General features: G+C 38.9%; 1 protein-coding gene across 4 annotated transcripts in view; it reads right to left on the minus strand.

Moving 5' to 3' along the window:
- TLCD4 (TLC domain containing 4) overlaps window positions 1–15000 on the minus strand; it is a 50130-nt gene that overhangs the window by 4783 nt on the left and 30347 nt on the right. For all 4 annotated transcript variants that reach the window (XM_073356988.1, XM_073356991.1, XM_073356990.1 and 1 more), the window contains 3 exons: window positions 14620–14678; window positions 13284–13378; window positions 5640–5713 (listed from right to left, as the gene is read on the minus strand). In XM_073356988.1, coding sequence (XP_073213089.1) covers window positions 5640–5713; window positions 13284–13378; window positions 14620–14678 — 228 coding nt within the window. The remainder of the gene's footprint in view (window positions 1–5639; window positions 5714–13283; window positions 13379–14619; window positions 14679–15000) is intronic.

Genomic DNA, 15000 nt, shown 5'->3' on the forward strand with positions numbered 1-15000 from the left:
CCATGCTAAAATTAAACTTGCCTTTCATATGGACAAGCCCAAATCAGAAAACAGTAGAACAGAAAGGAGATGCAAGGTAATAATTTAAGAAAAAGTTAAACCTCTATTTACTGTTATGACAATTTTTTAAAAAGTGAATTTAATGCTTGTGAAAGTGCTGGATTATTAGACAGCGCTGGAGACTAACTATAGAACAGATATAGCACAGACAGCATCAGGGCAGTTCATACTGCCCTCACTATTCTACTTATGTGCTTAATGCTGAGAAGAGTGACAGTCTCTAGGGAAGAGGGAGGTTCAGTCTCTAGGTCCATTTAGATCTTTGTCTTTATGCCAACAAGAAAGGAAATTGTGATAGTGTTTTTTGTGAAGTGAGCAGAGTAGTGCTCTGCTGGACTGTGGTTTAAACCTTTAAATTTTAGGCAGACAGTTCAATTCTACAGCTCATCTATTCCAGATAGTGTAGGTTCTGTCAGCTGGGTTAAAAAAAAGCATACATCTTTCAAAGAACAGAAATCTGCTCTATAAGAGCAAGACTTTAGTGTCCTGTACTATACTTTTTTTGCATTAAATTAGTCATTAGGAATACTGAACAAACTCTTTTCAGTAGTATTCATATTTACAGCTCTCCAGAAACACTTTCATCTGAGTCATAAAATTACTTTCTCAAAATATAAATTCAAGAGGTATATTATACCAATATTTTTCTAATTGCAAGATGGAGAGGAGAGGCAAGACTGACACTAAAATCCAGAACAATGGTCTGCTTTTTCTTCTATGGTTTTATTGTTCTAAATTTTGTCTTTAGACTACAATTTTTAGAAGAAATTATTGTAAATAAGAGGGTGAAAATATTTCACGTGCCAAGTATGTTATTTCATAACACTACATGCTACCATTAATTGGGCTACAAGATTGTTAGTTACAGTTTTCCTTTAGGGTTGTATTATCCCTACATTCAACTCTGGCACTTTCTGACAAGCTAAAACAAAACAATTTTCTTATGTTCTTTTAAAATTAAAATAAGGATATAGTGAGGTACAAATAGTTTAAAATGGTGAGATGAGATTTTTCATATGTTACAAAGAATCCTAAATTGAACTAAGTTGACCTGTATTTTGTATACTGTCTGGTGAGAATTTAAGCCAAATCATGAGAGTGATAAGTCCTGGCACAGTCAAAGAATTATGATGTGATTGGAACAACAGAGACTTGGTGGGATAACTCACATGACTGGAGTACTGTCATGGATGGATACAAACTGTTCAGGAAGGACAGGCAAGGCAGAAAAGGTGGGGTAGTTGCATTGTACTTAAGAGAGCAGTATGACCACTCAGAGCTGCAGTATGAAACTGCAAAAAAAATCTGAGAATCTCTGGATTAAGTTGAGAAGTGTGAGCAACAAGGGGGATGTCATGGTGGGAATCTGCTATAGACCACCAGACCAGGGGGATGAGGCTTTCTTTAGGCAATTAACAGAAGTTACTAGATCACAGGCCCTGGTTCTCATGGACTTCAATCACCCCGGTATCTGCTGGGAGAGCAATACAGTAGTGCACAGACAATCCAGGAAGTTTTTGGAAATTGTAGGGGACAATTTCCTGGTGCAAGTGCTGGAGGAAGCAACTAGGGGCAGAGCTCTTCTTGACCTGTTGCTCACAAACAGGGAAGAATTAGTAGGTGAAGCAAAAGTGGATGGGAACCTGGGAGTCAGTGACCACGAGATGGTAGAGTTCAGATCCTGACACAGGGAAGAAAGGAGAGCAGCAGAATATGGACTCTGAACTTCAGAAAAGCAGAGACTGACTCCCTCAGGGAACTGATGGGCAGGATCCCCTGGGAGAACAACATGAGGGGAAAAGGAATCCAGGAGAGCTGGCTGTATTTTAAAGAATCCTTATTGTGGTTGCAGGAACAAACCATCCCGATGTGTAGAAAGAATAGTAAATATGGCAGGTGACCAGCTTGGCTTAACAGTGAAATCCTTGCCGATCTTGAACACAAAAAAGAAGCTTACGGGAAGTGGAAGATTGGATAAATGACCAGGGAGGAGTATAAAAATATTGCTTAGGCATGAAGGAGTGAAATCAGGAAGGCCAAATCACACCTGGAGTTGCAGTTAGCAATGGATGTTAAGAGTAACAAGAAGGGTTTCTACAGTTATATTAGCAACAAGGTGGTGGTCAGGGAAAGTGTGGGACCCTTACTGAATGGGGGAGGCAACCTAGTGACAGAGGATGTGGAAAAAGCTAATGTACTCAATGCTTTTTTTGCCTCGGTCTTCATGAACAAGGTCAGTTCCCAGACTACTGTACTGTGCAGCACAGTATGAGGAGGAAGTGACTAGCCCTCTGTGGAGAAAGAAGTGGTTCAGGACTATTTAGAAAAGCTGGACGAGCACAAGTCCCCTTAGATGCAGTGCATCCGGCCCCAGGTGCTAAAGAAGCTGGCAGATGTGGTTGCAGAGACATTGGCCATTATCTTTGAACACTTATGGCAATTGGGGGAGGTCCTAGATAACTGGAAACAGGCTAATGTAGTGCCCATCTTTAAAAAAGGAAAGGAGGAGGATCCGGGGAACTACAGGCCAGTCAGCCTCACCTCAGTCCCTGGAAAAATCATGGAGCAGGTCCTCAAGGAATCAATTTTGAAGCACTTTGAGGAGACTAAAGTGATCAGGAGCAGTCAGCATGGATTCACCAAGAGCAAGTCATGCCTGACTAACCTAATTGCCTTCTATGATGAGATAACTGGCTCTGTGGATGAGGGGAAAACAGTGGATGTGTTATTCCTTGACTTTAGCAAAGCTTTTGATACGGTCTCCCACAGTATTCTTGCCAGCAAGTTAGAGAAGTATGGGCTGGATGAATGGACTATAAGGTGGATAGAAAGTTGTCTAGATTGTCAGGCTCAGCGGGTAGTGATCAATGGCTCCATGTCTAGTTGGCAGTCAGTATCAAGCAGAGTGCTCCAAGGATCAGTCCTGAGGCTGGTTTTGTTCAATATCTTGATTAATGATCTGGAGGATGGCGTGGATTACACCCTCAGCAAGTTTGCAGAGCACACTTCACTGGGAGAAGTGGTAGATATGCTGGAGGGTAGTGATAGGATACAGAGGGACCTAGACAAATTGGAGGATTGGGCCAAAAGAAATCTGATGAGGTTCAACAAGGACAAGTGAACAGTCCTGCACTTAGGAAGGAAGAATCCCATGCACTGCTACCATCTAGGGACCGAGTGGCTAGTCAGCAGTTCTGTAGAAAAGGACCTATGGGTTACGGTGGACAAGAAGCTGGATATGAGTCAGTGTGCCCTTGTTGCCAAGAAGGCAAATGGCATTTTGGGCTGTATAAGTAGGAGCATTGCCAGCAGATTGAGGGACATGATCATTCCCTTCTATTCAGCATTGGTGAGGCCTCATCTGGAGTACTGTGTCCAGTTTTGGGCCCCACACTACAAAAAGAGTCCAGTGGAGGGCAACAAAAGTGATTGGGGGCTGGAGCACATGATTTATGAGGAGAGGCTGAGGGAACTGGGATTGTTTAGTCTGCAGAAGAAGAAAAAAAAATGAGGGGGGGGATTTGATAGCTGCTTTCAACTACCTGAAAGGGGGTTCCAAAGAGGACAGATCTAGACTGTTCTCAGTGGTACCAGATGATAGAACAAGGAGTAATGGTCTCAAGATGCAGTGGGGGAGGTTTTGGTTGGATATTAGGAAAAACATTTTCACTAGGAGGGTAGTGAAGCACTGGAATGGGTTACCTAGGGAGGTGGTAGAATCTCCTTCCTTAGAGGTTTAAGGTCAGGCTTGACAGAGCCCTGGCTGAGATTTAGTTGGGGATTAGGTCCTGCTTTGAGCAGGGGGTTGGACTAGATGACCTCCAGAGGTCCCTTCCGACCCTGATATTTTATGATTCTATGATAATTGAGTTGTTTTTATATAAATCAATGGAATTTGGAGATTAAAATGCAATTGTATATTATAACTGCAGCTTGGTGTTATTTTTGTTAATACTATAGCAGAGTACAAACAACAAAAAGACATAATATAAACTAATCTTTATGAACAATTTACTTTAGTTACTGTCTCAGAGGTCTGGTTCTTCTCAAATTTAATTAAAGTTATATATATAAATTTATGGGACAATAAATCCCTTAATGTAATAGACTATCACCATCTTCTGCAGAGATTCCTGTTTGTCTGCTAAGATAATAATTCTGGGTATTTGAGGACACTTGGCCTCAGTCAAAGAACTTTTAAATAAACATTTAAAGTAAATTGTGTATCTTTAATGATATGATATGTTGTGATGCTTCATATCACAATCTTTTTAAAAAAAAAAGAAGAAAGGATTGATACAGATACCACTGAAAAAAATCTGGGTGAAATCCTGGCCCTATTGAAGTTAATGGGAGTTTACCCATTGACTGCAATGGGGGGGGGGTAGGATTTCATCCCAGGGAGGCAAGAATACCTTTTTATATAACCTTGATAAGGCCACAACTGGATCTTTTTCCTACGGACTCCTCAATACCGAAGTAATATTGATAGATTAAAGCAAGAACCACCACCTTGCAGTTTCTGAACAAATAAAAAGTAACCTTTATGGATCATTATAATCTCACCCCGTCTCTCTAACTGAAAAGCTGAGCTTGCCAACCCAGTGTTTGAGACAGACCCCAACATGGCACCTTCTCATAGAGCTACTAGAGACTATGTAGTATACTATACTCTACTGCAGGGGTTCTCAAACTTCATTGCACCACGACCTTCTTCTAACAAAAAATTACTACACAACCCCAGGACAGGGGACTGAAACCAGAGCAGTATTATAAAATATTGACAGCAAGTAATCTAGAACAATGATGAAGGTTTCTAAATATCAGAGGGATGAAGTTCTGGAACAGCCTTCCAAGTGGAGCCATGGGGGCAAAAAACTTAACTAGCTTCAAGACGGAACTTGCTAAGTTCATGGAAAGGATGGTATGAGACTACCTAAAATGGCATGTAGCTGATGTGCGACTGCTTGAAGCAAGTATCTTCAATAGCCACTGATGGGGAGGGCTCTGAGTTACTATAGAGAATTCTTTCCCAGGTGTTTGGCTGGTGGGTCTTGCCTTAGGGTCAGATTGCCAGAGACTGAGGGTGGTTTTTTCCCCCCCCCTTCCTCTGCAGCACAGGGCATGGGTCACTTGCAGGTTTAAACTAGTGTAAATGGTGGATTCTCTGTAACCTGAAGTCTTTAAATCATGACTTGATGACTTCAATAAGTCAGCTAGAGGTTATGAGTCTATTACAGGACTGGGCAGGTGAGGTTCTTTTTTATCTAATAACCTATTTATACCCATCTAATTTATACACTTATGCATACTCTTTTGTTCAATAGATTTATGCCAACTTCATGTTGCATACAGAATGCTATTTACAATAAGGAGGAACTCCTCTGGAATGCACTGGAACAGTTCTAGAAGTACAATAACCCGAAATTTTCATAGCAAGCAAGCTTTTTTCGGCTTATAAATCTGGCTATGTTCAAGTGTGACTACAGAAAGTGAATCAAATTTCTGTTATTTACAGTTAAATTCAGTTATCTAACAAGACAAGACAAGTTAAAGTAAAATAATTAACAACCACCTACCGCTGATTCACAAAAGGAGTAGAAAACTCTGCAAGTAGACGGAAGTTACCAAAATATGCCAACATTCCTTCATCCTACATAGCAAGATAAATATTAAAAAGAAGAATCAGGGATGTAAACTCTAGTCAGAAATTTAAATCTGAAGAACACATTGACCATTTCCATTTTGTTACAGTTTCCCAGCATTTGTAAAATTGTATAGGATCTCAAATACTTTACCAAAACTGAAAGTGTCAAGTAAATGTAATAAATTTCATAATCCTCTTTATAAAAAACTTTAAAGTAAACTGTTTAACATTTAATACTGCTGCCCTTTGATTTTTTTAAAAATGATAAATTAAGAAAGCAGGGAAATATGCAATGTGTCTTGTGACTCCAAATCATTGGCCAAGTATTCAAAATACTTTAGTTATTTGTGGAAATTAAACAAATGCCAAAAGTTGGCTAATAAATGATGGCACTCCCTAATCAACGTAAAAATAGTGGTAAGTTATGATAAATTAAAATGGATCTATTTTACAGTGATCTAAAATGATTCAAGAACATTTTGAATCTCATGTTTTAAATAAATCCAGCAGAACCATACTTTAAACTCAGAGAAAAGGAGTACTCGTTTAAGTAAGTTAGTTAGCCAAAACAGAGCCTGAAGGTCAGATCCTTGGTTCTGTTCCAACTCTTCTGCACTGCTCCATCACTGCAAAAGAGCTGGAAAGCCTGCATAACTAGCCAGCTGGATTCTCTCAGCTCAGGGGAAATCTGTGGATGGTGTAGAACAGACTATGCAAGCTCTACTCTAATCTTGTTAGAGGCCCCAGCAAAGGGGATAGGGTGGAGGAAGGGCATGTGGCTAGAATCTTTCTGCCAGCTGCAGATTGCCAGAGAACAGCAAGGCACCAAAGCACAGCTGCACAATTAAACTGAGCATTTTGTAAACTGTCAAATTACCCAAAACAACTTTGGATTGAGGTTTCCACTTATAAACCAAATCTTCCACTTATCTGCCCTGGTTCTTTCTGTCTACAGAAGAGTAAAGATATATTGTTCATCTCTATTACTTTTTGGCAGCATCACATACTCCTAAGAGCGGTAATTAAATGTTTGTGGGAGAAGCAGTTTGTGAGGCTGAATTCTACACTGGAACCCATTAAAAAGGTAGCATTCACCAACACTTGCCATACAGCAGTAGGTAAGGTGCCACGGTTTTTCCCCTATACTTGGAAAGAGGTAATAATGGCTGGCAAATATTGACTTCTTAATGACCACCACTGTATTGCTATAGGAGTTTATTAGTGTGCTCAGCATGTATAAAAAACTGAAAAATTGTGCATCCCGTGCTCTTACATTTTAAGGATCAAATTCTGCCATAAGATATATGTGCACAACTTCCACTGAAGTCAATGGTAATTTTATGCATATATCTGAGGGCAGAATTTAAACCTCGATTCAGTGATGACAATGACTTTTTTTTTTAAAATTCCAAGATCAATGTCAGAGATCCTATTATTTACCTCTTAAATCTCTGGGACTTGTTTTATTGTCATTGCAACTAAAAGAAGACAGTAAATATTTGTCATTCTTTGACTGGCCCTGGAAGGGATAACGTTGAATTTCTCTAATCTGGTCTCAGGAGTTCCATGATTCTACTGATACGTCTATTATCTTCAGCTAGAAATAGTCATCTTCTCTGATCCAGGTAATAGGAATCCTGAGACTAAATCCAAACCAAAGATTTGGACATGCAGATGAATTAACAACAGGCACACTGAATGATTTCAAGTGGCAGTAAGCAACTTTAACACAGGGGAAAGCATTGTATGTGAGAATGGGGGATGGCATATCAGACATTTAATGGGGTCTAGTACAAGGTTGCAGGATTCCTGCCATAAAACCAACAACTGAGGATAGTTTGTTTCTGAATCTTCTTTAACAGCCCCCACCCCATGTCTATAGAAGGTGTAAAAGTTACCAAGAGAGGATTTCAGTGCATCAAGACTTCTTGTCTCCCCTTTTTCCCCATAGGTAAATGGGCCACCAGTGAAATCCAGGATCTCATTTACCTCTGGGAACTGGTCCCTTGTAGCCTTATCTGTACTGGACACTGGCTGCAAGTTGCAAAAAGCTAAAACATTTAACAAATTTAATATTAGGAAAGGAAGACTTAATTCTTATAACCTAACTGTGCTTCCATGATGCTGTGAGGAAGGGGGGGAACCCACACTTTTGCCAATTAAGTCCAAGGGGAAAAATTTCTTCCTGATGCAGGCAGTTAAGTTAGACTTGCAGCATCCTAAAAACAAAGCTGTTATGCTACAACTAAGAGGAGTGAGTGCAGGGCAACTAGCTGGAACAAGAGGCTTTTGAAAACCTGGGGTGGGGGGAGGGAGTCTAAATAAGTGGGGGTGAAAGAGGCACTATGAGTACCAACTGGCTAGCCCATGCCCCTGTCAATGGGAAGCCTGTGGTCTCTCCCCCACCTCCATTCCCACCATGGGTGTGTTCTTGCATCCACCTCTCCTTCCCCACCTCCTGCTAGGACTGTGTACATCAGGGTGGGGCATTAAGAGTCAAGTGTATTAGTTTGTCAAACTGTAATTTTATATAAAAAAAGACAACCTCAGCTTTTATTTACATATAGCCTCCCCCTGATGTTTACAGGAAGAAGGTAACAAGTGAAAGCTTGCTGATATATTTGTATTACTGTATACTAGTTGCTCTCTCCATATTTACTTGGAAGGAACATCAGCTTGGGGGGGGAGGAGTCATTGGTCTGAAAAATATTTATGGGATTTCCAAATGTTCCTAAGTGATTTAGGAACACCATAAGACTTCCAATGGGAATGGTCATCTATGCACTTAGAAAATCCTACCCCACTATAGTTAAAATACATAAGATTAACTGAAATCAGTTAATTTTTCTATTTCCCTTCAATTTAGTTTGTGTATTCAAACAGCACTTTGTGTTTAGTCAATACCACTGTTCACCCAATAAAGTCATTTTTTCCCTTGCTGAAGGCACCCTTATCAATAGGAAAGAAGAACAGTGTCTACACTGCATTTAAATATATATATAATATTTTCAGGGACATTTTATTTAAATGATTCTGTACCGAAATCTGGAACGTTTAAAATTAGCTTTGTCAAAAAGTTGACAGTGTCTCTTTAATAAATACTTAACAATTTACATATTCAAAGCACTGTACCACCAACGATAAATATTAACATAAAGTGAGTGAGTGTCAGATATTAAAGAGACACCAACATAAATTAAAGTAGGATTCATTTCAGAAGTCTGCCAAAATAGGGCAGAGTTCCATTAACAATGGAAAGTGCTGTTGGGCTAAAATATGAAAAAAGTAAAGTGGGACAAGTTTTAAATCCCTTTTATCGTAATTGGATTTTTTTTACACAGTAAAAAAAGAAAAAACACTGGATATACATACACTACACTTAGAGATCATGGACTTGTGGAAATGCATTGCAAATACAAGGAAAGTGGAAAACATGCAATTGCTTTTGGCTGTTTTGTCTTCTTCCTATGTGCAGCAAGCTACAGCTAAAAGTTGTCATCTACTTTTGGTCAGAGTGATTTATTTTAAGTAGTTTCCTACAGCTGTATGTGTCACCTAAATAATTTGTATCAAATATCTAGTTTAACAAAATTAAGAATTTTAATTCTTCATCTCATTAAACCAATGATTCCCAAATCATATCACAATCACAATCAAAATAGAGACTGCACTTAATCCCTTTCCTGGTTCCTTCTTTTGCACTTTCCAGTTGTTTGTTCCTCTTTTGTTTAGTCTTTCCCCTGCCCCCCCTTTCAGTCTCTCCCTCTATTGTCTTTGGAGTGTCAGGGAACAGAGGCTGCTCATTTGCGAGTGTAGTTGGAGCACCTTTCCATTCCAAAAAGTCACACTACTGGGGAAGTGTGCCTGGGAACTAGCAGCCCCCAAACCATCTAGAAAGCAACGACCGCTGAAACTCTATTCACAACCCCTCATAGACCTAAAATGTCTAGTGCAAAAATCAACATAAGTTTTCATTCCTTTCACCAAATTCAGAACATTGGGTAAGGACTTCAAAGTAGTAGGATCTTCAGAAGCCATATGCTGGCAATTCTCCATCAAGAATTGCCATATCTATATATATCCATCCCCTCTTGTATCTTAATTCCTAGGTTTCAAAATAACTTGTTGCACCTGCTCTGTAATTTCAAGGTCGACTAGATGCAGCAAGTCTGGATCAGGTAAAAAAATGCGGCCATCCTTTTGGGACAGAAGATCCGAAGACATTAGAAGAATGGCTCCAATGCTATTGCAAGGAAATCAGATTACCCCCCCACATACACACACAGAACCACCAAACAACCCCACACAGTAGTGATCATTGAAAAGTCAAATATTTTATATTAAACCTGCCATTAACTTAAAATATTTAGTACTTCTGAGGATGATTAAAGTCAGATGTCCAGTTACAAATTTACAACTTAAAGTATTAACTGACACCAGTTTTATACCTAGTATTTAGGTATCAGTAAATAAACATGGAGAGAGCAGTACACAGCAACAATGAAGTGCAGCTGCAATCTCCCACCCTATCCTCAATATAACTATCATCTACACTTTTAGGCAGCAATAAGCCTATAATAAAATGAAACACTGTTAGTCATGATTTGGAAGATTAAAATGTGTATGCATCATTGTATGTTATGTGGATTTCTTTGAAAGTGTGTAGAAGTACTTCATTTTAAACAGATATTTGTTTCAAACTTTATGATGGGCAGTGATGCCTAGAGGATAGAGCACTAGACTAACTCTGGAGACTTGGGTTCTACTTCTGGAACTGCCACTGGCCTAGGGGGTGACTTTGAGCAAGTCACTTTGCTGCTCTGTGCCTCGGTTTCCCCATCTGTAAAATGGGGGAAATGATACTTGACTCTTGTGTAGCGCTTCATCTGTAGCTTACAAAAGAGCTAAGTATGAAATACAAGAGCATTGATGTTTCTTTCATTCATTTTATCAAATTACAATATATTCTTGACATAAAATTAGAGTCTTTCATAAGAAGGTATACGAAAGGACAATGCTGGTACACACTAGCAAACAGTTTAGAAACTTAAAAATAATCAGTACAATATGAAAAAAGGAGATTGAGGTTATTACAAGTCCTAAATTAAAATTTTAAAAACGTCTCTTTGAAACAAACAATAGTAAGGAAGTTTCAGCATTCATACTGACATTTCATACAAATAATCATTTCCTTTTTTATGTAATACTTCACCTGGGCACCTGTATAGCATTTTGCTGACTGTATTGGGGTAGATTAGATAGCTACATAAAATTTTTTTAAAACACTACATTCAGTATACTCTAAAGTTGAACTTTTTTAAACTTTAAAAAATCCCAGTTGCTGTTTTAAAAGAGTAATAGATTATAAATCTATATCTCCAGAGCTATTCAAAATGAATCGCAGTAAAAGTTATTTTACTGCTATTCTCCAGTAGGCAGTTTATGACCCAAAAAAAAAGAGAAGTGTTAATGAGCAGGCAGATGCTAAACAAACTGCGAGCTTTATAGTTAAACGTATTATTTGGTAGGAGAATTGTAAATATGTAAGTATTGTCGTTCATATTAAACAAAACCATTAGAATTTACCTTGACAAAAGGTGTCGTGAGAATTTGTTATTTATAAAAGCACTTTGAGGGTAAGTGCTCTGCCAGAGAACTTCTGGCAGAGTCAAACCTCTCTTGTGCATGCAAGTGATGAGTAGTACATTCTGCGTGACCAGCTATGGACTTGATCCCAATCCCATTGAAGTCAGGGTCAAAACTCCTACAAAGGGAGGAGGTATTAGATCAGACAGCAAGCTGATATTTTCCTGAGATTTAATCATTGTAAAGCTGAAAGATGAAATAAAAATTACAAGGCTTTTGAATAGTAGGTTTTTACAGGCAATATGTGCTGTAATACCTAGATAAATAGTGCTGGTTAAGTGCAGACTTTCAGCATTTACTCTGAATTTTGCAGTTTTTGTTGATGTAAGCAGCCATATACTCTTGCTGCAACTATATCCTTTAGTTTAAACATACAGTGTATATAATATATTTAAAGACATTAAAGACCCTTCCCCCACCAAGGAACAGGAAATAAACTTATGTATTAGGTATCAGTTGATAGCTCAAGTTAGCTCCCCCACAGCCATTATGTAGTACTGCATAAAAATTTATTGCAATAATTTGTAAACACCACACAAACAACAAAAGTCATTAGCTCATTGCAAAATAAAGTCTGAATAATTCCAAACTAGGTCATATGTAGAAAAAAGCTTTTTGAAAAGTCGTCTTAATTGCTGACATTCATGGAAAGTTTTAAGATTTAAAAGAATTCTAAAAAAACCTGTGTTAAGATCCTGATTCAGCAAGATACTTAAGCACATCAAAGCAACTACCCATAAGTTTAAAGTTCTGTGTTTTGCTGACTCAGAGTCACGTTTTAAACTGAAGACATTTGAGTTTTGGGAGTGGGCGGGCGACATTGAAATGTTCTTAAGCTACAGCCCTTTAACACAGAGCATATTTTTGTACTGACAAGCAATAAACTGGTAGAGAAAGTATCTTGCATTAGAAATCAAGTCAGTCTTAACTTTGTAAAAAGAGTTTTAACAGCATATACAACAATTTAATCTGTGAAAGAGAAAATGTTCAGTTCAAAACACATACTGGGTCAACTAACTCAAAGCTTTAACCGGTGGCCAAAAAATATCCTATAAAGTATTTCTCAGTGTTGAGTCATTGTAACGCAATTTACTGAAATTGCAAATATGGATAGAAAAAACCACCACCAAGAACAAATGTATGCTACCATTACATAGCTCAATACAGCTCTAATATTAGTCTATTGACTTTTAAACAACTTACATAATAAATCCTATTTCAGAAGCCAAATTGGGATCAACCTCCTTGAGCTATTGAACCCAGTATTAGAGTCCACCAGCTTTGGAGTTTTAGAGGCACTTATTACTTCCCAGTTTCGCTAAATCCATGCTGTTTGACTTACCTCTAACATCTCTTAATCTCTAACAGTATAATAAAGTTCTGGACATGAATGCAGAAGCCACCAGTGAAAGTCTAATTAATGGATTTTAGGATCTCAGATTATGCTGTGGGATTTAAGGTCTTAAAGTAAGCATGCCTGTGTGTGTTTAGGAATGCCTATGCAGCTGCTGGGAGTGTATTTCCCAATGTGGATAGACAAACACTAGCTCTGCTCAAGCTAGTGTCCTAAAAATAGCTGTGTGGCCACAGCAGCATGGCTAGCAACACAAGTCCATACCCATGAGAAGAGGGGTCAGGCAGGTTTATACTTGGGTGCCTAGTCTAAACCACCATTGACATACTGCTATTTTTAATATGCTAGCTCAAGTATAGCTAGCGCATGTATGTCCAGCCAGGCTGGAAAGCACACTCCCAGCTGCAGTGTAGACATACCTACCCTTGCTTGTATGTAGAAATACAAAAAGTGGAGTTTCTTGGGGCAACACTGTTGAGACACCAAACAGCCTAAATTCAGAGCCGTGAAATTCACCCTTAGTCACTATTCCCAATCTTGTCTGGTTGTTAGGATATTGGAAAATATAGCACTCACCAGTACAAAGTAGTAGGCATACAGAGCTGCCAAGTGATGAATTACAAAAAATTTATCACCAATTGCCTTCCAATAGTAAGTAATAAGAAACAAATCTGTAAGGGAAAAAAAACCCATTACTACAACGTAAGCTACCTAAGGACTATAATAGTTCTCTTTAAAGCTTTCAATATTACAGCAATCTAAAAGGAAAAACCCTTTTTGGTTATCTGAGCTATGCATATATTTTGCATGACAAATGGTGTCCAACTGAACCCACAAAAAAGAAAAATAATCTGAATTGTCTTGGACTAGAGCATTTTAAGCTCAAGACTTCTGTATTCCATCCCCCAAATCACCCTGCACTTCAGATGGACATTAAATGTGAAAGAAAAAATTAGGCCTGATCACTGGTTAAAATACTTTAGCTCTTCAAAAAAATGTTCATAAATCTTTATATTTCCTATGTGAAGGGAGCTGCCTGGCCACAGGAGGTACACTGTGAGCAAGAGTAGATCCAGGGACCCCCCAGTTATAGGTCCTGGTCTGGAAGAGGACTCATGAGCCCACAGTAATTGTATCAAGAAACCCAGAGAGAAAAAGGGGCTTGAGGACACTGCCAGAATATGACTAGGTCCACTATGGGAATGGTGGAGCAGCAGATATTAGCAAGGCAGGGACCCCTAATGCTAAAAACATTAGCTCTTTGATTTGTTGATTTTATTTAGTCAGTCCACCAGTGATCACAAAAGATAATGATAACCTATGTCAGATTATTTAAGAACAAATAATTGAGTGAAAGTACAACTATAAGTAAGGATGACAGCCACATCAGATAAAATTAAAGATATTTTCAACCTCTTTCACATAGGATCAGACTCTGGCTTAAAAATATATAGGAAGACAGGGACAATGGGGAGAGGAGTAAGTATGCAGCTGTTTCCCCCAGCTTTATTGGGATTGCAAAAAACTTGCACTCTATGGGCACAGGGGAGAGTGAGGATATTAAAACTGCCAGCAGCAGTAGACATCCCAAAAGGGGTTGGGGTCACAACTCCCATCCCTTCTGCATTGTCTGGAGGACCAGAGCTGAGTATTAAGGGTGTTCACTGGACCATCTTAAAGCATGCAGTAGTAGCCACACTACTGTTGGGTGTTCCTTCAGCACCTAATAAGGCAGTATTTCCATCTCTCTCCTCCACTAGCAGGTTACCACCAGAAACTGTACCACAGCTCACGAACACAGCAGTAGTTTTAAAAGCTACACTGGAACCTATATTGTTTATAGAAGCTCATCACATCTTCAGAATAATATTTAGATGTATCTTTGTAAGTGATAGACAACATATATAGTTACCAGAAATGAGGTAGCCTGTGGTAATAGCAATATTCAGTTTCACAATTGAAGGGTCACCCCTGTAAACATAAAAAAGGTACAGTTTCAGCCTTTATAATAAAAAGTTAAATTTGCATAGGACATACAAATATCGCAAACCATTCCCCTCCCCCCAGGCCACTCATGCTTGATCCAGCCATGTAGCATCATGGGAATTCAGGTGAGAGGGAGAGGAGAAGTTGCTTATTAGGAAGACTGATTCCAAAGACAGAACACATCTGCTGCCCCAGGGAGGCCAGCAGCAAGGATCACCTCATGCCTTGGGCAGCTGGCAAGGGAATGGAGCTGAAACTCAGTAAGTCCCCTGGCATACTGAGGAGATGAACAAAGGTCAGCTAATAC

This window comes from Lepidochelys kempii, chromosome 8 (genome assembly GCF_965140265.1).
Source record: "Lepidochelys kempii isolate rLepKem1 chromosome 8, rLepKem1.hap2, whole genome shotgun sequence".
NCBI lineage: Eukaryota > Metazoa > Chordata > Testudines > Cheloniidae > Lepidochelys > Lepidochelys kempii.